The following is a 27,077-nucleotide window of genomic DNA, read 5'->3' as shown; positions in this document are numbered from 1 at the left end:
GCACAAACCATTACACTTAAATTAGTTTAACAACTCGTAACACCACATTGAAATATATTTCTAGAAAGTAATTACATATTTTTCAGGAAAGTAATTTCACATATTTCAATACATATCTCATTGATATAACAAGTTACAGATGTGACAAATAGCAGTTTCATATATTTCAGAAAAGTAATTTCATATATTTTCACAGAAATTAGTTTCGCAACTTGTAACAACACATTGAAATATGTTTCAGGGAAGTAATTTCATATTTCCCAATACACATCTCACTTAAATAACAAATACTCCCTCCGTTCCTAAATATTTGTCTTTCTAGACATTTTAAATGACTACTACATACGGATGTATGTAGACATATTTTAGAGTGTAGAATTACTCATTTTGCTCTGTATGTGGTCACTTGTTGAAATGCCTAGAAAGACAAGTATTTAGGAACAGAGGGAGTACCAGATAAGAGAAACAACAGTTTCATATAATTCAGAGAAGTAATTTCATATATTTTCCCAGAAATTAGTTTCACAACTTGCAACACCGCATTGAAATATATTCCAGGAAAGTAATTTCTCAATACATATATCACTGAAATAACAAATGACAGATAAGAGAAATAGTTGTTTCATATTTTTCAGAGATCTAATTCCATATATTTTCACAGAAATTAGTTTTGCAACTTGCAACAACACATTGAAATATATTTCAGGGAAGTAATTTCATATTTCCCAATACACATCTCACTTAAATAACAAATGCCAGATAAGAGAAACAACAGTTTCATATATTCCAGAGAAGTATTTCATATATTTTCGCAGAAATTAGTTTCACAACTTGCAACACCGCATTGAAATATATTCCAGGGAAGTAATTTCTCAATACATATATCACTGAAATAACAAATGACAGATAAGAGAAATAGCTGTTTCATATATTTCAGAGATATAATTCCATATATTTTCACAGAAATTAGTTTTGCAACTTGCAACAACACATCGAAATCCCAGTTTCACATTTTTTGCACATCTCAACTACACATAGCTATTTCAATTCAAATCTCACTGAAAATCATTCCAATCTCACTCAAAATCATTACAAATCTCACTGAAAATCATTCAAATCTCACTTCGACATACTGAAGTAATCCAGTTTCACCAAATTGAAATATAAATTTCACATTGTGCCACAAACCATTTCACATTACTTTGTTTCACAACTAGCAACACCGCATTCAAATATATTACAGGGAAGTAATTTCATAGATTTTGGTCTCTTTCAAAAAACTACAACACATGCTCTCTGTCACAAACATTCAAAAATCCTGAAATTGAAGTAGCAGAGGAGGCCGACGATCTGGTGGTAAAGAAACATAGAGTGTTCAAATCATGCTAAATAAATCAGAAATCGTGAAATACATATGGAGAGAGGTTAGGGGAGACGGGATTCATTACTCACCAGATCCGCTGGTAGTCAGGCTTGGTGTCGCCGGATCCAGCGACAACCTTGCGTGATGACCCGTCATGGTGCCCGTGCTGAACGGAGACACCAACGGCGACCACGGCTGCCGGGGCAGCCAGGATGCCGGTGGACGGGCTTCTGGTTGGCGGGATCGAGGAACCTCGCCGGATCAGCCACCCCCCGACGGCTAGTGGATCCGGCCCCCGCTCCACGTCGGCCTCATGGTACCGCCGCGCCGCCGCCGGCCTTCTATGTGCCCCCCGTGGTAGGTGCCGGCGGTGGAACCCTGAATCCGGTGCCGGATGTTGCTGGAGAAGGCGGATCTCGCGGCGGCCATAGCCGGGATTTACGACGGAGCCCCATGGAACGAACTGACGAGAGATGGGGTGGGGAGAAAGGAGATCGATGCAGGAAGGAGACAACGGCGTGGGGTTGATATCCTCTCTTTCGTGGGGCCCATCACGTATTTGCAGTTGTATACAGCTTGTATCCTGGAATCTGAGGTGGAAATAAAAAACTAATAGGGTCCACCCGCACGGATCTAGAAGCACCGAGGGATGGTGGATTGAGCACCGGTACATCCCCGCTTCGGTAAAAAAACTTATTCGGTATTAAGAGAAAACTGGCATGCATTGCAATTAATACATTCGTAAACATAATTTTTTGAGGAAAATAAGAGCATTAATTGGGTGCTTTTGCAAACTACAAAAAAATATTTCACCACTCATCATCTATCTTGGTTGATGAGATTTTTGAATTGAGCCTTGTAAACCGGAAAGAAGGGAGTAGTTGGAAAGATGGCATCGTCACGCTAGTAAATGTTCAAAACCCAGCGCGTTTTAGCTATTGCCTGGGCCGACTCGGATTCAAATTGCTTGCCGCCACATCTCTGTTTTCTGGCTCGCCCCGTTTCCTGAATTCCCGATCCATCTCACCTCGCCCTCTCAATCTGATCGGCGACGTCTCTTCCTCTCTCTCTCTCTCGACGCCCTCTGATCCATCTTGCGCGTCCTCTTCCTCTCTCACCCGACGCCGGATCGTTGCCCTCGCGATCCCATCAACGGCCGCGACCATGGGTGGCACTACGGTGCTCCCGCCGTCTCTGCTCCTCCCGCGCCGTAGCGCCGCCGACCTCCAGTCCTGCTCCTCCCGCGTACGCGTAAACCTAAACCCTGCCTTGATGGCGAATCCCGCCGCCGCCAAGAAGCCGAAGCGGCCCGTGCCCGTGTCCGACGACGAGCAGCCGCCGGCGAAGCGTGTCTGCTCCGGGAGCGAGCTCCATGTGCCGGTCGCCGCCAAGATCAACATCAACAGCAGCAGCCTTCCGTGTCCCAGCAGCGGCGAGGATCCGAAAAGCCCCACGTGCCGCCACCCCTCCGTCTCCGTGATCAAGAACCCCGTGGCTGGCTCGCCGGAGAGCGCGAAGCCACCGGCCAGCGGCCGCGGCATGCGCGAACTGATCAAGAGCGCTCGCCTCGCCAAGGCTCGCGCTGGGGCCGCCGAAGAAGAGGCCAGCCGCCGGCGTGACGTCGAGAGCAGCAAGCCTCCGCGTCCCAGCAGCGGCGAGGATCCCAAGAGCCCGGCGTACCTCCGCTCCTCCGTGACCAAGAACCAGGCCGAATCTCCGGAGAGCGCGACGCAATCGAAGCCCCCGGTCAGCATGCGCGAGCTGATCGAGAACGCCCGCCTCGCCGGCCGTCGGCGCGACATCGAGCGCAGCCGGGCGGAGGCCCGGCGGCAGGTGGAGCAGATGGTGGACACCGTGCAGTTCAACGACCCCTACATCGATCCCTCCGACGTGACAAGGTCCCCCGAGGAGCTGCTCCGAGCCAGGCAGGAGGCATGGTGTGCTCAAGCTCAGCTGATCGCCATGGCTTGTCGACGGGCTGACCCCTTCTTCGTGCAGCCTTGCTGGTGGTAGTCGAACGAAGCAGAGGAAGAAGCCATCAGCTGTGCAAAGCAGAGGACGCAGAGTCTGCGGACAACAGTGGGATTCTTAGTTGTCCACTATGTATGTAGTCTTAGTTGCAAGTGTGTAGGAGTGTTTCACTGCATGTTTTTCAGTGGGATCCTTAACATGATGAATTAGTGTGAGTTCTGATCACAATTGCTCCATTAATGCAAGGGATCAGTTTTATGTGAATTGTGATCCATTAATTTGAGCATTAGTTAGTGTGAATTCTGATCACAATTGATCCACTACTTGACAAATTTGGAACTGCTGCAAATTTCGTTTCATTCAAGTGGTGCCATGCTCATGCATACATGTCACGTCAAAGAGAAAATACATATACTTGCGGACAATGGTGTTTACTTCACTGAATACATATTCATTGACATAAATCCACCGGATTACAAGGAATTACAATGCCTGGTACATAATCTGAAAATTCGTAGTGACAGCTTCAGTCAATTACAACGGGAAATGCTGGCAACATTCACAGGTGTTGCAGTTCTTCCCCTTCCTCTTCTCGTTTGTACCTTCAGCGTCATGCGCGGCTTCTCGTCTTCCTCCTTTGAGAAATCAGGAGTGCGCATTTTGACACGCTGGGAAACGGAAACGGCAATTAGTTTGTTTGCATCTTGTGTGCTAATAAAGAGGCTTCTGTGTAAGAGCTGATGATGTACGAACAGAACAGTTATGTTTCTGGTTATCTGACTCTGAACTTCAGAGTAGTAAAAAAACGAGCCAGACGCAACTCTGAACTTCATAGTAGTAGTAAAACGAGCTACCAGTTAAAAAGATAGTAGTATGATCATCTTGAAGGGTCAAAACTTGGCCAGCGACATCATCCATCTTTGCCTCCATTTATTTAGCAATCACCAGCCATTTGTCTCCAGTTCTTCTCAAGGCAAAACTTCCAGCAAGACATTCAGAACACTAAACATCGCAGTTGGTGTGACGCTACTGACAATAGTTCCTATCCTATGACAGCCTGCACACTGCACTTCAAACTGCGGATTTTAGTATCATTTGCAACAAATGTGTCGATGGTCATTTCCTGCAAAGCATGTCTAAATTGTTGTTGGAGCATGTTCAATACTCTGAACCATAAGATTGTTAGTAATACCCAACTACTAACATGTAACATGAGAATAAAAATTTAATAAATACTAACCTTCCATTCTGTATCTCAAGTATGGAATCCTCACCTCACATAATTGTTTTCTTGCGCAACAATTGCCGATGATAAAATACTAATGTAACAGTAACAGAAGGGCTCATTAGTTGCCATACTGTTAGCAAGTTGAATGCGTGTAACAAATGTGTGCATACCAACCAAGTTCTGCTGTGAAGTTAACTGCTTTTGTCAGTTGAGGTAGAAACTGAAGAACACGGCATACTAAGTCCCTTATGATTGCTCTTTCCATGTCTGTTAGCACAACAACGCCAAAGTCAAATATCCGCTTGCAGATTTGCTTATCCTAAATATGCAAATTATCACAAAAAGTCCCAAAACTGGTATGACAATCCAGATATCAAATAGAAGACCGACTTAATTTTGAAAATACAAAAAGGGCATACATTACATGGAAACTTCAATAAGACACGCGTTTAGACCCATATTCGAAAAAAAGAAAGTTACATGCAAACTTGAACTACCGAAATTTCTGCAACAAAATATAAAATGGCAAGAAATCGGTTGATGAATACATAGTTGCATTCGGAAATCTGCAGGCATGCAATATCTGGAGCTGATGGCAAGAGAAACTTGTTCAGGTGAAATGCTCACCGTTTGCTTATTCATGGACTGTAACTTTAAAGGTAAAGCACCATCTAACACCAAGTTCATGTTGGAGAACGTAGTAATTTCAAAAAAATTCCTACGCACACGCAAGATCATGGTGATGCATAACAACGAGAGGGGAGAGTGTTGTCCACGTACCCTCATAGACCGAAAAGCGAAAGCGTTAGCACAACGCGGTTGACGTAGTCGTACGTCTTCACGATCCGACCGATCAAGTACCGAACGTACGGCACCTCCGAGTTCAGCACACGTTTAGCCCGATGACGTCCCTCGAACTCCGATCCAGCCGAGTGTTGAGGGAGAGTTTCGTCAGCACGACGGTGTGGTGACGATGTTGATGTTCTACCGACGCAGGGCTTCGCCTAAGCACCGCTACAGTACTATCGAGGTGGACTATGGTGGAGGGGGCACCGCACACGGCTAAAAGATCAACTTGATCAATTGTTGTGTCTCTAGGGTGCCCCCTGCCCCCGTAAGGAGCAAGGGGGGTGCGGCCGGCCATAGGAGGAGGCGCGCCGGAGGAGTCCTACTCCCACCGTGAGTAGGACTCCCCCCTTTCCTAGTTGGATTAGGACTTGGGAGGGGGAAGGAGTGGAGGAGAAGGAAGGAAAGGGGGGGGGGGGGCGCCGCCCCCCTCTCCTTGTCCTATTCGGACTTGGGGGGGAGGGGCGCGCGGCCAGCCCTTGCCTCCTCTCCTCTCTTCCACCTAGGCCCATTAAGGGCTTGTTCTGAATCTCTCCAGCTCCTAACTTCACAGATTATCAGAGAGAAGCTAGCCCGAACGCTTTAGCTTCTAGAAGTTAGATTCACGAAGCTAAACTGGGCCGGTAGTGCAAATTTGTGAAGCAAGCGTTACCCAGCTCCACGTTTTGAAGAATCTGGAGTTCCTATTATTTACGTGCAAATTGCCACCGCTAAGAAAAACGGTTCGATCCCACGTCTCCTTGCTCGACAGATACACGCAAGGGCTGACTCCTCTCGGTTGCATCTCCCCTCTCCCCCGCGTTCTCCCTCCCCCTCACGTTCTCCCTCTCCAAACCCCCAGCACCGCCGCCCTACAGCCACGCCCGACCCACCCCGTCGCCGGCCGATTCCTCTCGAAGGCGCACAGATCCGGCCTTCCCGGCGAATTCCCCACCGGATCCCATCCTCACCACCACCCGTACTGCCGTCAGCGAGGACCAGCGCCACCATGGGAAGGAACAGGTCACCCCACGCCATTGACGCCCGAGAACCTCCCCGGAGCGAGTTCCCGCCAGATCCCGTCCACACTGCCGCCTGTACTGCCATCTACACTTTGGCCCCGCAATGGGCTGCTTCTAGCCGGCCCAAGCTAAGACGAGCAGGCCTACAGTCCCACCACTGGGATGCAAGCGTACTGGAACGACAATGCAACGCTACGAGAAGCTCCTCTGCTGCCGAACGGTTTCTGCGGCTCCAAGTGAAGCAAGAAGCTAGTTGAGAAGCTGAATCTGAGAAGTTTTTGAGAAGCTGGAGAGATTCAGAACAGGCCCTAAGTTACTGGGGGGTTCCGGTAACCTCCCGGTACTCCGATAAAATCCCGGTTTCACCCGGAACACTTCCAATATCCAAACATAGGCTTCCAATATATCAATATTCATGTATCGACCATTTCGAGACTCCTCGTCATGTCCGTGATCAGATCCAGGACTCCGAACAACCTTCGGTACATCAAAACATATAAACTCATAATATAACTATCATCGTAACGTTAAGCGTGCAGACCCTACGAGTTCGAGAACTATGTAGACATAACCGAGACACGTCCCCGGTCAATAACCAATAGCGGAACCTGGATGCTCATATTGGCTCCCACATATTCTATGAAGATCTTTATCGGTCAGACCGCATAACAACATACGTTGTTCCCTTTGTCATCGGTATGTTACTTGCCCGAGATTCGATCGTTGGTATCTCAATACCTAGTTCAATCTCGTTACCGGCAAGTCTCTCTACTCGTTCCGTAATACATCATCCCGCAACTAACTCATTAGTTGCAATGCTTGCAAGGCTTAAGTGATGTGCATTACCGAGAGGGCCCAGAGATACCTCTCCGACAATTGGAGTGACAAATCCTAATCTCGAAATACGCCAACCCAACATGTACCTTTGGAGACACCTGTAGAGCTCCTTTATAATCACCCAGTTACGTTGTGACGTTTGGTAGCACACAAAGTGTTCCTCTGGCAAACGGGAGTTGCATAATCTCATAGTCATAGGAACATGTATAAGTCATGAAGAAAGCAATAGCAACATATTAAACGATCGGGTGCTAAGCTAACGGAATGGGTCATGTCAATCACATCAGTCTCCTAATGATGTGATCCCGTTAATCAAATGACAACTCATGTCTATGGCTAGGAAACATAACCATCTTTGATCAACAAGCTAGTCAAGTAGAGGCATACTAGTGACACTCTGTTTGTCTATGTATTCACACGTGCATTATGTTTCCGGTTAATACAATTATAGCATGAATAATAAACGTTTATCATGATACAAGGAAATAAATAATAACTTTATTATTGCCTCTAGGGCATATTTCCTTCAGTCTCCCACTTGCACTAGAGTCAATAATCTAGTTCACATCGCCATGTGATTTAACACCAATAGTTCACATCACCATGTGATTAACACCCATAGTTCACATCTTCATGTGACCAACACCCAAAGGGTTTACTAGAGTCAATAATCTAGTTCACATCTCTATGTGATTAACACCCAAAGAGTACTAAGGTGTGACCATGTTTTGCTTGTGAGAGAAGTTTAGTTTACGGATCTACCACATTCAGATCCGTATGTATTTTGCAAATTTCTATGTCAACAATGCTTTGCATGGATCTAATCTAGCAATTGCTCTCACTTTCAATATGTATCCAGATTGAGATTTAGAGTCATCTGGATCAGTGTCAAAATTTGCATCGACGTAACCCTTTACGACGAACCTTTTGTCACCTCCATAATCGAGAAACATATCCTTATTCTACTAAGGATAATTTTGACCGTTGTCCAATGATCTACTCCTAGATCACTATTATACTCCATTGCAAAACACGGTGTAGGGAGTACAATAGATCTGGTACACAGCATGACATACTTTATAAAACCTATGTCTGAGGCATAGGGAATGACTTTCATTCTCTTTCTATCTTCTGTCGTGGTCGGGCTTTAAGTCTTACTCAATTTCACACCTTGTAACACAGGTAAGAACTCTTTCTTTGACTGTTCCATTTTGAACTACTTCAAAATCTTGTCAAGGTATGTACTCATTGAAAAAACTTATCAAGCATTTTGATCTATCTTTATAGATCTTGATGCTCAATATGTAAGCAGCTTCACCGAGGTCTTTCTTTGAAAAAACTCCTTTCAAACACTCCTTTATGCTTTGCAGAATACTTCTACATTATTTCCGATCAACAATATGTCATTCACATATACTTATCAGAAATGTTGTAGTGCTCCCACTCACTTTCTTGTAAATACAGGCTTCACCACAAGTCTGTATAAAACTATATGCTTTGATCAACTTATCAAAGCGTATATTCCAACTCCGAGATGCTTGCACCAGTCCATAGATGGATCGCTGGAGCTTGCATATTTTGTTAGCACCTTTAGGATTGACAAAAGCTTCTGGTTGCATCATATACAACTCTTCTTTAATAAATCCATTAAGGAATGCAGTTTTATTTATCCATTTGCCAAATTTCATAAAATGCGACAATTGCTAACATGATTCGGACAGACTTAAGCATAGATGCGAGTGAGAAACTCTCATCGTAGTCAACACCTTGAACTTGTCAAAAACCTTTTGCGACAATTCTAGCTTTGTAGATAGTAACACTACTATCAGCGTCCGTCTTCCTCTTGAAGATCCATTTAATCTCAATGGCTCGCCGATCATTGGGCAAGTCAATCAAAGTCCATACTTTGTTCTCATACATGGATCTCATCTCAGATTTCATGGCCTCAAGCCATTTTGCGGAATCTGGGCTCACCATCGCTTCCTCATAGTTCGTAGGTTTATCATGGTCTAGTAACATGACTTCCAGTATAGGATTACCGTACCAATCTTGTGCGGATCTTACTCTGGTTGACCTACGAGGTTAGGTAGTAACTTGATCTGAAGTTACATGATCATCATCATTAGCTTCCTCACTAATTGGTGTAGCAGTCACAGGAACAAATTTCTGTGATGAACTACTTTCCAATAAGGGAGCAGGTACAGTTACCTCATCAAGTTCTACTTTCCTCCCACTCACTTCTTTCGAGAGAAACTCCTTCTCTAGAAAGGATCCATTCTCAGCAACGAATATCTTGCCTTCAGACCTGTGATAGAAGGTGTATCCAATATTTTCTTTTGGGTATCCTATGAAGACGCACTTCTCCGATTTGGGTTTGAGCTTATCAGGTTGAAACTTTTTAACATAAGCATTGCAACCTCAAACTTTAAGAAACGACAGATTAGGTTTCTTGCCAAACCATAGTTCATACGGTGTCGTCTCAACGGATTTAGATGGTGCCCTATTTAATGTGAATGCAGCTGTCTCTAATCATAACCCCAAAACGGTAGTGCTAGATCGGTAAGAGACATCATAGATCGCACCATATCTAATAAAGTACGGTTATGACGTTCGGACACACCATTATGCTGTGGTGTTCCAGGTGGCATGAATTTGTGAAACTATTCCACATTGTTTTAATTGAAGACCAAACTCGTCACTCAAATATTCGTCTCCACGATCAGATCGTAGAAACCTTATTTTCTTTTCACGATGATTTTCCACTTCACTCTGAAACTCTTTGAACTTTTCAAATGTTTCAGACTTATGTTTCATCAAATAGATATACCCATATATGCTCAAATCATCTGTGAAGGTCAGAAAATAACGATACTTGCCATGAGCCTTAACACTCATCGAACCGCATACATCAGTATGTATTATTTCCAATAAGTCAGTTGCTCGCTCCATTGTTCCGGAGAACGGAGTCTTAGTCATCTTGCCCATGAGGCATGGTACGCAAGCATCAAGTGATTCATAATCAAGTGATTCCAAAAGTCCATCAACATGGAGTTTCTTCATGCGCTTTACACCAATATGACCTAAACGGCAGTGCCACAAATAAGTTGCACTATCATTATTAACTTTGCATCTTTTGGCTTCAATATTGTGAAAATGTGTATCACCACGATCGAGATCCAACAAACCATTTTCATTGGGTGTATGACCATAGAAGGTTTTATTCATGTAAATAGAACAACAATTATTCTCTAATTTAAATGAATAACCGTATTGCAATACACATGATCAAGTCATATTCATGCTCAACGTAAACACCAAATAACACTTATTTAGGTTCAACATTAATCCCGAAAGTATAGGGAGTGTGTGATAATGATCATATCAATCTTGGAACTACTTCCAACACACATCATCACTTCACCCTTAACTAGTCTCTATTTATTCTGCAACTCCCATTTCGAGTTACTAATCATAGCAACTGAACTAGTATCAAATACTTAGGGGTTGCTATAAACACTAGTAAAATACACATCAATAACATGTATATCAAATATACCTTTGTTCACTTGGCCATCCTTCTTATCCGCCAAATACTTGGGGCAGTTCCGCTTTCAGTGACCAGTTCCTTTGCAGTAGAAGCACTCAGTCTCAGGCTTAGGTCCAGACTTGGGCTTCTTCACTTGAGCAGCAACTCGCTTGCCGTTCTTCTTGGAATTCCCCTTCTTCCCTTTGCCCTTTTCTTGAAACTAGTGGTCTTGTCAACCATCAACACTTGATGCTTTTCTTGATTTCTACCTTCGTCGATTTCAGCATCACGAAGAGCTTGGGAATCATTTCCGTTATCCCTTGCATATTATAGTTCATCACGAAGTTCTAGTAACTTGGTGATAGTGACTAGAGAACTCTGTTAATCACTATCTAATCTGGAAGATTAACTCCCACTTAATTCAAGTGATTATAGTACTCAGACATTCTGAGCACATGCTCACTAGCTGAGCAAGTCTCATCCATCTTATAGGCAAAGTACTGTCAGAGTTCTCATACCTCTCGACACGGGCATGAGTATGAAATGCCAATTTCAACTCTTAGAACATCTTATATGCTCTGTGGCGTTCAAAACATTTTTTAAGTCCCGGTTCTAAGCCGTAAAACATGGTGCACTAAACTATCAAGTAGTCATCATACCGAGCTTTTGTCAAACGTTCATAACGTCTGCATCTGCTCCTGTAATAGGTCTGTCACCTAGCGGTGCATCAAGGGCATAATACTTCTGTGCAGCAATGAGGTTAATCCTCAGATCACGGACCAAGTCCGCATCATTGCTACTAACATCTTTCAACTTAGTTTTCTCTAGGAACATATCAAAATAAAACAGGGGAGCAAAACGCGAGCTATTGATCTACAACATAGATATGCTAATACTACCAGGACTAAGTTCATGATAAATTTAAGTTCAATTAATCATATTACTTAAGAACTCCTACTTAGATAGACATCCCTCTAATCCTCTAAGTGATCACGTGATCCATATCAACTAAACCATGTCCGTCATCACGTGAGATGGAGTAGTTTCAACGGTGAACATCACTATGTTGATCATATCTACTATATGATTCACGCTCGACCTTTCGGTCTCCGTGTTCCGAGGCCATGTTTGTTATATGCTAGGCTCGTCAAGTTTAACCTGAGTATTCCGTGTGTGCAACTATTTTGCACCCGTTGTATTTGAACGTAGAGCCTATCACACCCGATCATCACGTGGTGTCTTAGCACGAAGAACTTTCGCAACGGTGCATACTCAGGGAGAACACTTATACCTTGATAATTTAGTGATAGATTATCTTATAAAGCTACCTCCGAACTAAGCAAAATAAGATGTATAAAAGATAAACATCACATGCAATCATAACATGTGACATGATATGGCCATCATTATCTTGTGTGTTTGATCTCCATCTACATGATCTGCATCGTCACCGGCATGACACCATGATCTCATTATTTTGATCTATATCAATGTGTTGTTACATGGTCGTCTCGCCAACTATTGCTCTTGCAACTATTGCTACCGCATAGCGATAAAGTAAAGCAATTATTTGGCGCTTGCATCTCATGCAATAAAGAGACAACCATAAGGCTTCTGCCAGTTGCCGATAACTTCAACAAAACATGATCATCTTATACAACAACTTATATCTCATCACGTCTTGACCATATCACATCACAATATGCCCTGCAAAAACAAATTAGACGTCATCTACTTTGTTGTTGCAAATTTTATGTGGCTGCTACGGGCTTAGCAAGAACCGTTCTTACCTACGCATCAAAACCACAACGATAGTTTGTCAAGTTGGTGCTGTTTTAACCTTCGCAATGACCGGGCGTAGCCACACTCGGTTCAAATAAAGTTGGAGAAACTGACACCTGCTAGTCATCTGTGTGCATAGCACGACGGTAAAACCAGTCTCGCGTAAGCGTACGCGTAATGTCGGTCCGTGCCGCTTCATCCAACAATACCGCCGAACCAAAGTATGACATGCTGGTAAGCAGTATGACTTATATCGCCCACAACTCACTTGTGTTCTACTCGTGCATATGACATCTACGCATAAAACCTGACTCCGATGCCACTGTTGGGGAACGTAGTAATTTCAAAAAAATTCCTACGCACACGCAAGATCATAATGATGCATAGCAACGAGAGGGTAAGAGTGTTGTCCACGTACCCTCGTAGACTGAAAGCGGAAGCGTTAGCACAACGCGGTTGATGTAGTCGTACGTCTTCACGATCCGACCGATCAAGTACCGAACACACGGCACCTCCGAGTTCTGCACACGTTCAACTCGATGACGTCCCTCGAACTCCGATCTAGCCGAGCTTTGAGGGAGAGTTCCGTCAGCACGACGGCATGGTGACGATGATGATGTTCTACCGACGCAGGGCTTCGCCTAAGCACCGCTACGATATAATCGAGGTGAATTATGATGGAGGGGGGCACCGCACACGGCTAAGAGATCCAAGGGATCAATTGTTGTGTCTCCAAGGGGTGCCCCCCTCCCCGTATATAAAGGAGTGGAGGAGGGGGAGGGCCGGCCCTCTCTATGGTGCACCCTAGGAGGAGTCCTACTCCCACCGGGAGTAGGATCCCCCCCTTCAAGTAGTAGTAGTAGGAGTCAAGGAAAGGGGAGAGAGAAGAGAAGGAAGGAGGGGGCGCAGCCCCTCCCCCTAGTCCAATTCGGACTAGGCCTTGGGGGGCGCCCAACCTCTCCTCTCTCTTTCCCCTAAAGCCCAATAAGGCCCATATACTCCCCGGCGAATTCCCGTAACTCTCCGATACTCCGAAAACTACCCGAATCACTCGGAACCTTTTCGATGTCCGAATATAGTCGTCCAATACATCGATCTTTACGTCTCGACCATTTCGAGACTCCTCGTCATGTCCGCGATCTCATCCGGGACTCCGAACTACCTTCGGTACATCAATACACATAAACTCATAATATAACTGTCATCGAACTTTAAGCGTGCGGACCCTACGGGTTCAAGAACTATGTAGACATGACCGAGACACGTCTCCGGCCAATAACCAATAGCGGAACCTGGATGCTCATATTGGCTCCCACATATTCTACGAAGATCTTTATCGGTCAAACTGCATAACAATATACGTTGTTCCCTTTGTCATCGGTATGTTACTTGTCCGAGATTCGATCTTCGGTATCTCAATACCTAGTTCAATCTCGTTACCGGCAAGTCTTTTTACTCATTTCGTGATACATCATCCCGCAACTAACTCATTAGTTACAATGCTTGCAAGGCTTAAGTGATGTGCATTACCGAGAGGGTCCAGAGATACCTCTCCGACAATCGGAGTGACAAATCCTAATCTCGAAATACGCCAACCCAACAAGTACCTTCGGAGACACCGGTAGAGCACCTTTATAATCATCCAGTTACGTTGTGACGTTTGGTAGCACACAAAGTGTTTCTCCGGTAAACGAGAGTTGCATAATCTCATAGTCATAGGAACATGTATAAGTCATGAAGAAAGCAATAGTAGAATATTAAACGATCGTGTGCTAAGCTAACGGAATGGATCAAGTCAATTACATCATTCTCCTAATGATGTGATCCCGTTAATCAAATGACAACTCATGTCTATGGTTAGGAAACATAACTATCTTTAATTAACGAGCTAGTCAAGTAGAGGCATACTAGTGACACTCTGTTTGTCTATGTATTCACACATGTATTATGTTTCCGGTTAATACAATTCTAGCATGAATAATAAACATTTATCATGAAATAAGGAAATAAACAATAACTTTATTATTGCATCTATGGCATATTTCTTCATGATGTTTAGTAAAGTGAGCACCCACATTTAGCAGATAACATGTAGATGTGAGCCCTGCACATTTCGTCCTGCGGACCAGTAGGTATTTTCAATATGACCAATCACTCCAAATCGTTACCTCTGATGATCTAACTAAAGGAGAATCCACTTCCGGACACTTTTCATAGTTGAATGAATACATCTATATTAGTTAGTTGAAGCAAAAAAATGGATCACGATGAATCTCCATACGAGCAAACCAAAATGATTTTTCTGTCAAACCATAATTGAAAAATAGATCAAGATAAAGCCAGGTGAATTGTCGCTGGGCCCTAAATAGGAAGCGCTAACACCAGGAGGCAACTTCCCCTACAGTTGCTTCCAAAAAGACTACTTACCTAAATTTGCGACTAGCATCAGATTCATGCTCCAATTATCCACATGGAGACCTTAATGTGGCTCATTGTCTCAATGCACCAGCAACTAACTTAAAAACTGAAATTCTAATGCGTTGAAGAATGGCGTGATCTCAAACTTACTTAGTTGGTTCCAGTAAGTGTGTTTAAAACCTGAATGAGGATGAAGAAGTTCATAACCGATCCATGCTTTCTTCTCTGCCGAGTGATAGCATTACATACCGGTATTCAGGGATCAAATTATCAATTCCATTACACGTTAGCAACGACCAACCCAGCATCTAACATTCATAGAGCAGCGGACAGCCAGCACACAATTACATCATAGCCCATTCTTGGCTCATGCGAATCTGAAATTAGACGACACTTCCCCTTTACAAGCAGCATCATAGTCTTCTTTGAGGTGTTGCGCGGCTTCCTTGTGAGGGCATATGAACTTCTTTCTGAATGCCTTCTCGGTCTCCTTGAAAATAGCACTGTAGCTCGGATCCATTTGCCTTGAGAAACTTCACAATGTAGTACCGGGGTTTCATCCGGCCCTCTAGGCTGAAACAAAAATAAACAGCCGCTGAGCAATGTACGCCGGCTCCAGCCCCACTTCAGAGATGAGGAACTTGGAAGTTGGAACTGCGCCGCAGCGATTCCTTAGTTCTGTTCAGCACCATTGGAGCCCTAGACACAGCCATGCCTACCTCAGCATCCGTCCACCTGAACGTGTTCTTCAAGTGCTCCACACCCTGGCTGCGATCTCCTCCTCGCTGAGAAATGCAACACAATGCAGCGCATGCTTGAACATCCCAGTGTCACGGGGTATACCTATGTTTTCAGCGCATCCCACCATCACCTGGAGACGCAGTTGGGCGCCAGGGTTCTCTCCACGCCGGCGCAGAGGAGCCTGGGGTCCTTGGCGACGAGGGCGGCGGCGGCGGCGCCGGATAGGCCGATGCCGGCGAGGAAGGCGAGCACGGCGTCGGGATTGGCGGGGGACTTGAGGTGGGAGAGCTTGGCGGAGGCCTTGACGGCCTGTGGTCAGGTGAGGCCGTAGGTGGCGACTAGGTAGTCCTCCACGGCGAAGCTACCAGGCGACGGAGATGGGATACGGGAGAGGTGGCTGGAGAATAGAAGAGATGAGCGAGGATGCGACTACGTAACTGGAGCATGGCGCCGCGGCTGCGCGGTGGCGCCGACGGCGAGGGAATGGGGAACGACGGCCTGGTGCGAGTGCGAGAGCGACAAGATTTGCGTGGTCTGGTCTGGTCTGGTTCGACCTTGATGATGACAAGGTGACCCCACGCGCCAGTCTCTCTCAAAAAAAAAATACTAGAATGCATTTTGTAACAAATTTTACTGCTTTCACATGATCTGCAATTTTAAACAACATTTTGCTGCATTATTATAGAACTAAGTGCATTTGATTTAGTACAAAGTTTGTAGTTTCAAATTATACCAAATCATCAACACTTATTTTGGCCGTATAAAATTATACTAAAGCTTGTACTAGTATAAACACATATTTACCGCTTCTATGGCTTCGTTTAGTAGTTACTCTCTTTCGCGTTGCATGCACAACACTTGTACATACACAAAGTAGATAGATGAATTTTATGATTCTTTGGTTCCGTTGTCTATTATTGACTCTGCATGTGGCCATGACGCAATGTTATGTCCAGTACATCTAGAAGTGAGAGACCGTGGATGCAAATCATGGGAGAACCATTATTAGTCTATAATACTTGTATGCCACTATGACGCTCCTCTTGTACTAGTGAGACTGAAAGCCTAGATATCGTCCTTTGCTTTATTGAGTCCTACAAGTAGAACCCTTTTTTACTCTGTTCTAGTTTAATACTCCCTTCATTTTTATATACAAGGCCATTATGGAATATACATTTTACATCTATATAAGGCCACCAACAGTAATCGAGACGAAATTAATGATATTTTCTCGTACTAACAACCTGTTTAATACTTGCATGCATGACATCATAATGACAGTCGGCTACTTCCTCCACTCAGTTTCTTTGCATGCATGCGAAGTATTAATGATCGCAGTAACAAGAAGAGAAGTTGACTTTTAAAGCAGGCATTAAATTTTACATTGATACCTGTAATCCGAGTTTGTGGCCTTGTATACAAAAATGAAGGGAATATATATTTTTCTCCTAGTTTGTAGTCTAGTTAAAACCTCATTTATTACATTCCGGTAGCAATCGATAGCATAGGCTATTTTCAAACTATGGTTTGGGTACGAACATAGCTACGCAGACAATGTAGTTATGAGCTTGATAATGTCTTCCTATTAGCTTCATGTGGGTATGACACTCTACTTATCACATGAAAAATGATACAACAGCCATGTGCCCTTGCAGGGCATCACCGAGGTAGACGTCGATGGCCTTCGGGACCAACTCCTCTTGGGAGACCCGTGCGGGATCCTCCGAGCCCGCGCACCAAGACATCTGGAGGTCTGCGGCTTGCAGCAGCAAGACGCGACACCACCTAGGTGTGCACGATGTGACCTCCAGTCAGACCACCTTTCTTCAAGCGAGCGGTAGCATCCACCAACGCCTTGGCCTCTGGCGTCAACTTGGTCAGCGGAACCCACGACTGCAGATTTCACGGGGGCTCATTCATGAAAGCTGGCAGATCCTCGTCGAGGCCCTCCACATAAAACCATGACTCATGCCACTCTCGAACGGATTTCGGGAGATCAAAGGAGAAGAAACATGGAGTTGGGACGGAGCTGCAAGATGGCGCCCTCGTTTGTCTGGACTCTGGACACAGACCCGAAAGAAGTGACAGAACAACTCAAAGTGGGGGGTCGTCCCAAGGTAACACTCACATAACATGATGAAGTTGGCGATGTGGAGCACCCCGTTAGGAGGGATGTGATGCAGTTGGCAGTCTAAGAACCGCAGAAGGCCCCGCACGAAGCCATGGAGCCGGAATCCAAGCCCTCTCCCAAAATACCCCGGGCATAAGACATGCTCACCGTTGCGGGGCTCCGGCGGGACCTCCGATAGGGAGTTGGACGAACAGATCCACCGACATCAAGAGTTGCTCCTTGTATCCCTGGATTTCAACCTCCGCAGCTGCGGAGGGGAACCATTTCCGCGTTGACTTACGGGGGAGGGGGTGCGCGCCGAGGTCTCTCTGCCTCTTGGAGCGACCCGCTTCCGCTTCTTGCTGGCAGCGCTCGACGAAGGTTCCCGGCTAGGAGCTCACTCCCCCTGTGCACGTCTTGTCTTGGCCATCAATGGCGGGGAGGCGGTGAAGGGCATGGCGAGAGAATGAAGCTGGGGCCGCGGCGCGCCTGGAAGTCTGAAGGCGAGCGAAAGGGGTGAAATAAGCAGAGGCGGGGTGAGATCAAAAACTCCCCGTCACCCCCTCTCTCTTGTAGAGACCCGAGAACCGAAGCCCGCCACCCCGCGGAGGCGAGACAGGTGGTTTATTCCGGTTCGAAAAATTCCCTTTTAAAGTTGTGGACCAAAATCTAAGTTAAATACCTCAATCGAAGGAAGAGCTCTAGATTATGAAGCATAGTGAATTGAAAGAATTATGGGATATGGTGAATTAAAAAGATTGAACCAAAGGATTTTTAAGAAAATATTATTGACCCAGTTAAAATCGAATGACTCAATTTAAACTAAAAATCTCAATTAATTACGAGATCTTGAAAATTAAGAAGCATAGTGTATTTAACAGATTCGACGACATCTAAGAGAGGTAGATCATGCACTGACACACATATAGAGCCATGGGTATTAGCCTTACAAGCCGCTGCCTCCTCCTAAAAGAAAGGCTAGGGTTTCTACCTCTCGCCAGCGCCGCTGCAGGTCTGCATCGTCTCCAGTGGCCCTAGAACCATGTGGGCGTGGTGGATCCTGACAAGGGCCGGTGGGAGGGCTTTGATCTTTGCCGTTTTTTCTGTTTTATTAGGGTTTGTGTCCTGCTTAGGAAAACGATACGGCGACGGCTCCCTGAAGATGGAATAAAGGTCTCCCCGTTTAGTCCCCGTTCCGGCGGTGCCTCTAGCATCGTTGATGGGCGTGTGGAGGTGTGTCTCCGGCGGATCTATTTTTGGTGGATTTGCTTGGATCTCATCGTTGTTCGTCGACGTTCGTGTGTCTTTGGATTGGATTCTTCTGATCTACGTTATTCTTAATCGGCGGCGGTTGCTGTGTTGGTGCGTTGGTCCTATGAGGTTTTAGTACGACGACTTCCCGACTGTCTACTACAATAAGTTGTGCCCGACTCCGGCGATGAAGAGACGATGACGACGGCTCGCCTTCGACTCACTATAGTCCTTGTAGTTGTCGCTAGGTGATCTATGAATCTGGATGTAATTTTTATTATTTTCAATGTTCATTGTACCACCATGATTAAAGATGAATAGATTGAAAGTTTTTTTAAAAAAAAAATACACTGACACACATACACCCCGTTTCCGTAGGAAAACGAAAATACACGGACCAATTGCATAGACTACAAGTTTACAACACAAGCACACACCAACACCCCCGCCCTTTTATTGAATCCCATCAATGAACACAAGCTGACGGATGCCATTAGGATGAGGATTAGATGGGGATGGCCGTGGTGACGCGCGGGTAGACGACCCTGGCCGGGTGTCCCATGATGCGGCGTCCCTTGCGGCGGCGGAACAGGTACACCGCCGCGCCCAGCGGCCACTCCACCACGCCGGTGACCACGAAGGCCACGAACCCCAGCGTCGGCCCGACCACCTTGCACCGGCACGGGTTGCTCCGCGTCCCGCACTGCACGCACGCCGGCACAAACGGCATCGCTGCTCTCCTCTACTTGCTGCTCAAAAGCTCAAGTCTCTGCTTCTTCGACCGATTTTTGGTGGCTGGTTGCTTGCTCTCTGTTGTTGGTGATGGAGCCATGGTTCCCGGCCGTCATCAAGCTATATGTAGGCTTCGCGCCGGGGACGCGTGGCGGCAGCAGGGTGTACGTGGGGGCGCTAGCGAGTGCTTCTGCTGAGGTTGCAGATGGCAGGCAATGGTTGTCCCAGCGGTTGACTGCCGCGTTGCATGGGAGAAGCGCGGGCCAAATCCTGAACTCACACGTGTGTCCCTGCTGTTCGCTCCTTGGAGTTTTCTGGAACCTCCTCAAGCGAGGCACTCGCCCAGGAAAGCGTGATAGGGTATCTTCAACGCTGTGAATTAAATTGGACACGTCCGTAGTCATGTTTGGACATGTCTGTAGACGCAGACATCATGACAGTCATCTAATAGTACTACTATGCATCAAATAAAGCGGACACGTATTTTCGGAGTTTACTCCTTCGCGCTCGCTCGTTGGAACGAGCGATCCCACGCGCGAAGCGTTTCGTCTCAGGCAGCCGCCCGCTTTTGTAGCTAGATGCGCACAATTTACTCTCCTTCCTTTTTTTTTTCTGCTTGCTACCTCACGTAATCACATCCCCCCTGATTTTCAGGGTGGGCCCAGCCTAAACCTGCCTAATCTCTCAGATTTTAATAGCTTTCTCACGTAATCGTAACATCCTCCCTGATTTTCAGGGTGGGCCCAGCCTAACCTGCCTAATCTCTCAGATTTGCTAAGCTTTCTTACGTAATCATAACATCCCTCTGATCTGTAAACCCGCCTAACCTAGCGTTTCTATACATTTAGTAACCGACTGTAGCCTACTCTTCGCCGGTCATGTGCACAAATGTGTTATACGGCCGGGCGTGTGCACGTCTATGTTTCATGTTGTACTCTTCCTCGCCGGACTCTGCCGCCTAGCCGTTGACATCATCGGTGGAGCTAAGGTCGATGATCGAGTAGGACGGCCTGGCCTTGTCGTACAATGTGGAGCTGTTGACATTGGCAGCCATCCCGTCAGTCACCACATGCGCTGCCTTCGCTGCAATCTCCTCGAACAAGTGCTCACGCTTCGCCTCGTTGGCACGGAGCTGCACCGCTTGGGACATGCCAAAAACGGAAATGCTCCATCGAACACATTAAGGTACGCGGAAGGAGCGATCACTCATGGTGTCCACGTCGGCAGGGCTCGATCGAGCAAGCGCGTGGGTTGGGCAGGAGGGTCGAAACAGTAGCGACGAGAAAAACAAACAATAGATTGGTTCGTTTCCTTTGCAACGAAGGCAGCTCCGCATCACGCGCACGTCTTCCTTTCCCCCACGGAAAAAAATTATATGAGACCTGGTCTCATAGAATTCTTTTCCCTCCCTCCACCCTCACACGCCGCAGCCGCCTCTTCTTCGTCCTCCCTCCGCTTGTCTCCCCCCTCGCCCAAGAAGGTCCATGGGTCGCTCGCGCCGTCGCTACCCTTTGTCTCTCCCTCACACATGACTTGCGCCGTCGCTGGGCTCCCCATTCTCTTCCCGTGCTGGCCCAACAATGAATTGTTGTGCTGGTACGTGCTAGGTCGACGGCGACAGCTACGGCACTATATGTGGCGTCCCTCGTCCCCTTCTGCACGGTAGCGGCTTTCTTGACGGTATGGTCTTCCCCCTCTCACCCTCGCTTTATTTCTAGGGTTTTGAAGTTGGCTCAGTAGCTGAATGAATCATAGCCATGAATTTGTGTGGGTCAAGGAAAGGAGTGGATTTTATCTAATCTTGTGGTGCCATCTAAGCCTCCCATTATAGGCATCAATTGGGCCCATGCTTTAGCTTGATAATTAATCTTTGATTTGTGTGTTGCATCTAATCGAGGTTTTCTTGCGTGTCCGCAGTAATTGTCAGCTTACATCGACCGCAATACTGCTCCAGGACAATCAGGATTACACCAAGCCATCAAATTACCTTGCTTTTCTTGAACCGAGGGCACACCGCCTAATCTTGGCCCATGCAGGGACAACCAAGATTGTACAAAGCCACCAGTCAGCTTAAAATTTGGTACTGTTGCATCATGAATGCATTTGGTGTAGGGTGATGTTTGGAAAGGCAACACTGGTTTCACTTGGAAGTTCAAAGATAAAAATAGCAGCAACCACAAACTGTCTCGGTTGCAGATAAGGATGGTACTCTAGAAAATAAATGGAAACTAACCTAAACATAGGAAAGATTATATCCAGGATAGGTAGATAAGAAGTCTGATATCGATTGATCTTTTGGAAGAGCAAACCTGAAAAAAAATGTCACTACGGAGCAGATTGCCGACCATGGAAAAGCCTTCACAGCCCAACGGGTCCATAATAATATTTATAAGGTACGAATTGCTATATCACTCCATATTGCTTAGCCTAAGAAGCACTTTCTAGATGAATAATAAATATCAAAGCTTGCTTTGTATCTTTCCTGAGATATTCTGAATCATGGAAAGTTAAACTCAGTTTGTGCTCAAGTTTTTTTCCAGACAATTGTACAAATCCATCTTTAACAAGGGAGGTACTTTGGATGTCAACCCAGGAAGGTCACACCTTGATGAATGCAAAGGTTCATCGTCAAATTGTGTTTGGCGACGAGATGGAGCTTTGGAAGGGAATCAATAATAACATTAATTTTCCAATAAGAATATCCCCAAAATTTGTTTGGTAATAACAACCATGGAGAAACTGTACAATGGTTGCTTATAGGTCTTCAGTACTTAATAGCCAATTTCCTTCCTTCCCCATGGTTTAATTGTTTTTTATTTTCATTTTTGAATCAGATTTGCAAACGTCCCACTGAATCAGGTTCTAGCTCGGTGGCATCATGCTGAGGTAACCAACACTCCCTAAAGAAGGTACCCAGCTGGATGATTAATTGAGAATGGTTGCTAGCGATGCTACAACAACATTTGCATTTCAGAGTTCGGGCGCCAGCTACTATAGCTATTTATCTATGTCTAGAAACCAATCAGCTAGAATCATAGACATCGCTTGAGAACAGGAGAATTGGTAAGCTTTTGTTCTTCTTATATGTTCGTAGTACATGTCAAGACACCAATGATGTTGCACCAACTCTTTTCTTTGTTGTTTCCTTGATCATATTAATGTTGAATGAGTATGTGATGAAAGCTCTCTTGCTCTCTCCATGCTCTGATATTTGTGACTTATTTGTACCACAAGTTGTCAGTAAATTGGGAGCCTCTTCCACCTTTTAAACTCTGATGTGGTGGACAACTGCAAGGAGGAAGACTAACTTTTAAAGACCTACTCCTTTTATAATGATAAATCTCCACATACACAATCATCAGGAAGTGTGTAAAGACCTTATCGCATATGCAAGAGTAGCCTCGCACGCACATGTCTGCAAGCAATTATTTTAGCTAAGAACATTAGCTGCTGATAGATCTTTGTTTGATTCATGAGTGAATTTTGCGTGCATATCCAGAGTGCGTTTAATTAGAACTGTTGTGGTGATACCCTGTCTATAAATGCCATTTTTGGATGTTTATTTGATCTAGGATGTATTGGTAAGAGCTAAACCGAGCCATCCTAATTCTAAAATCACGTTTAGACATACTCATATCCATAAGTTTGAGTTGTAGCATTGGGATTCTATGGATAGAAGGCGAACCTATCAGTGTGCTTCTTAAAATTATGTAATACTTACAAGTTTTTGTAGTTTTGATACATATGACAATCTTTCTTATGGGACAACACATGTGAGCAAGCACAAAACTGATTTTTCTTTTATACTTCCATGCTTTTTGCTATGTATATGAATATATTTGGTTTCATGTTTTCCCAAATAAAGGGTGAAGATGAGAGCTAAACTGAATTGATTCTCTTTCTTCAAGATCAGCAGAAATAACCCACCTGACTATATTTCAAATGAACAATATTATTCCAATCAAAGATCCTCATGTTCTAGGAAATAAGATTGGTATCTTGGAAGAGGACTTTCTTTTTTTTAGGAAAAAACCAACTTTACTTCTAGACTGGGATAACTAAATCTACAGAGGGTATTTTCTTTTCTTTTATTTTGTCAGAATCTGGGGGAGGCAAGCAACTGTACATATGTCGAACGATGTTCTCAAGTTTATTTATGTGCTGACGAGAATATCAATCCTTGGACAATGTTATCACAAATTCCCCTAAAGCTTCATTTTTACGGTCCAATGGTCATCCGAAGCTGAATTGTTTAAAAACAACAACTGAGTACCAATTGGAATCTAGATGTTTTTTCATCATTATCTTTTGGTTTTAATTTCAGATAAAGAACGATATTGATCATTCTCACAGGCTTCTGGTTTCTTTGCTTGGTCATGATAACTCTGCAATGTTGCTATGGTCCTGATTCTTAAAAAGAATCTATGCCTGCAAAGGTGTCTATACCCTTTGTATTGATTTATTGTAAGTTTGCGGCTCATGATAGAATATTCCCTTCGGTTACTTGAATATCTCATATGATGAACAAATCAATTTTATTCTTTGTTATTGTGTTTGCACACATTTTAAACCTACTGTTAGCACCAAGTGTAGTGCAATGTCTAACTATTACCCTTTTCATAAATAACAAGTCTTGCGTGATGGAAGAGCAATTGCTGAAGGACTTGACAAATCACTCTTTTCATTTAAAGTTCACAGTCCAGATTGCACGAATATCAGAAGATCGGAGCCCAGATTCTACTCAGCTGTTTGACCTGATTTTTTTATGGTGGATCATAAGGTAAATAATATAGTGCCCTCTTCTTTCCTGCCAAATTGTAATAGACTCGATAATTTGAGCTATGTCTGCTATTTCGTGGCGGTATACTGGAATGGGTAATACTGTCAAACGGAATGTATATATTCTACAAGTTTGAAGGAGTGGTGTACACAATCGAGTGCTTTAACATATTCAACGCCACAGGGCAGCAGACCAGTTTTTCCCGTGTTTGCATACAGTGTGCTTACTCTTTTTTTTCAGATCTTGAGAAATGTATTCGACAAAATGTTTTGATGTCAGGTTTTACCATAAAGAACTTCATCTCAGTTAAAAACACTGTTTCAAATAGCCCGCTATAGCTCCGCTATAGCACGCTATAGCGTTTACAAAAGGTCTTCCGCTAAGAGACTTTGGTCCAAACAAATGAACAAACATTTTAAATAGCGCGCTATAGCTCCACTATAGCACGCTATAGCATTTGAAAGAGGTCCAACGCTAAGATGCTTAGCGCGCTATTTAAAACTTTGGTTAAAAATGACCTTGCCAAACAAAGGCAACTATTTTTTCCCTTTTTATATTTGTGCACATTCTGTTTTCACTTAACTCATCAAACACATACAACAACAGTATAATTAACAATCCAACCGACGACAGGCTTTAGCATGGGCATGTTTCGCAAGCTACCTTTGTTTCACTTTTTTTGTTAACTGAGTTTCCATGTACCGGAGAAAACAAGGGTGCCGCTAGTCCCATGGTTTCATGTTTGTTCTACTATTTTGGACACATTGAGCGAGTAAAGGTAGTCTGTCTTATTTTGCATTATAGTATCTTTTCTTTTTCCCTCTTTGTGCTGCATTGTATTAACTAATTGGTCTTCTTATCTTTTGCAAGACAGGTTTATGTGGATGGGGTGCAGACTTTGAAAGTTTCAGTATACTGGCTTTGTTCCTGTTGTAAATCTGGTCCATTTTGAGAGAATTTTGGTCACAATGCTCACATGAGGGGCACAAAGAGGTGCTTTAGCAAGGCAAGTGTGCCAGTCGCACGCCTCAGGAGGCCCGCCATTGGCGGGCCCCATCCACTAGTCTACGTGAAGCTACGTGAGTGTTTACGTAAACTGCCTAACATAATTCTTTTCCCCTCCCTGATTTTCAGGTGGGTGGGGCCCCTTTCTCCCCCTTCTCCAATCAATTTAATCCATGTTGCTTTTTACGTAATATACGTAGCTTTTATTACGTAGATGTAGCATTACTCTGCCAAGAATAGGCAACACTTTCTTCCAAATCATATTATTGCAATCCAGAAGATCCGACCACAGTTCGATTTGGAGATGATTTTATAGCTTATGTGCCTGAAAACAACAAAGTGTACTCTCTCTACGGGAGTGCTTACTGACTGGCGGCAGATGTGCTTGCAAACTCGTCGATAACTTGTTCTAGATGCCACGCTGGTGGTAGCCGAGATGAATGGAAAGCTTTCTGGCGTAGCCAACAACACCTCCGAAGGTGCAATCTTTTGTGCGGCCCTTAGCCTAGAGGTGACGGCAATTTGCCCGGTGTGTGGAAGGGAAGTTGAGAACTTATACCATGTGTTCTGTGCGTAGAACCATGCTGTGTGACTTTGGAAGGCCATGGCTGCAAAGTCGCATCTCCTGGAGCGTACAAATATACAACCGGTTGAAATTGACCGGTTCATCCCCCTCTATATGAGATCGATGAGCCTACCCGAGTGTGCTTGATGATGTTGTTTTGGGGGATCTAGCATGGTAGAAATGAAATTGTTCACCCAAAACCTGCACCTCTCATGGATGTCTCTATTCAATTCCTCCCGTGCTATTTGACGGCTCTGTAATCTTTGCAACTTAATGCTAATGGTAATCCAATCAAAGTAAATTCAATAGCTATTACGGGTTTTCAGAACACAAGGTCCACATGTAATATCACCAACTCGGATGTAGCCGTACCATGGACTAAAGCGGTCCCCGGACGAGTGAAGTTGAACACCGAACGACTGAGTCCTGGAAGAAAAGGCAGGAGAAGGTATGATCCCAATGGGCCATGTGGGTTCCATAATCTTTAGCTCTTATTAACATCTCCACACAAGCATTGTTGTTTTGGAAGCTAAAATTCTGGCAATCGTGGAAGGTGTTTCTTTGACTCTTCGATGGAGTCATTTACCTGTTGACATTGAATCTGACTGCTTGCAGTCTGTAGCCATGATCAAAGGTGGAGATCGTGAGAAATCAAAGTATTCATTCTTGATTAGAGAGATCATTAGTAGTATGGAGGCAAGTGGTTCTTGCATTACTCGTATTCGATAGAACGAGAATAGCGCTAGTCATTTCATGGCTAATTTTTGCAAGTTGCAATGCTAAATTGTTGTGTGGCGATTGTAATCCCTAAGTTTCTAGTAATGCAAGAATTCTTTTCGCAAAACAGGGCGGCCAAGCAGCACGTGTTTCTTTTGTGCCCTATCAAATCGTGCATGTGTATGAGGCTCGTACCAAAGGGGA

General features: G+C 44.7%; 1 protein-coding gene across 1 annotated transcript; it reads right to left on the bottom strand.

Moving 5' to 3' along the window:
- Positions 1–19,378: 19,378 nt before the first annotated feature.
- On the bottom strand, positions 19,379–19,912 carry LOC123106428 (uncharacterized). Its single transcript, XM_044528597.1, has one exon. The coding sequence runs from the start codon at positions 19,802–19,804 to the stop codon at positions 19,580–19,582; it is 225 nt and encodes a 74-aa protein (XP_044384532.1). The 5' UTR covers positions 19,805–19,912; the 3' UTR covers positions 19,379–19,579.
- Positions 19,913–27,077: the final 7,165 nt, after the last annotated feature.

The sequence above is a fragment of the Triticum aestivum genome, chromosome 5A, assembly GCF_018294505.1.
Source record: "Triticum aestivum cultivar Chinese Spring chromosome 5A, IWGSC CS RefSeq v2.1, whole genome shotgun sequence".
In the NCBI taxonomy this organism is placed as follows: domain Eukaryota; kingdom Viridiplantae; phylum Streptophyta; class Magnoliopsida; order Poales; family Poaceae; genus Triticum; species Triticum aestivum.
This window is presented reverse-complemented; position numbering and strand designations above follow the sequence as displayed.

Coding starts and splice junctions, on each gene's coding strand:
- LOC123106428 (XM_044528597.1), bottom strand. CDS start 19,804: ATGCCGTTTGTGCCGGCGTGCGTGCAGTGCGGGACGCGGAGCAACCCG.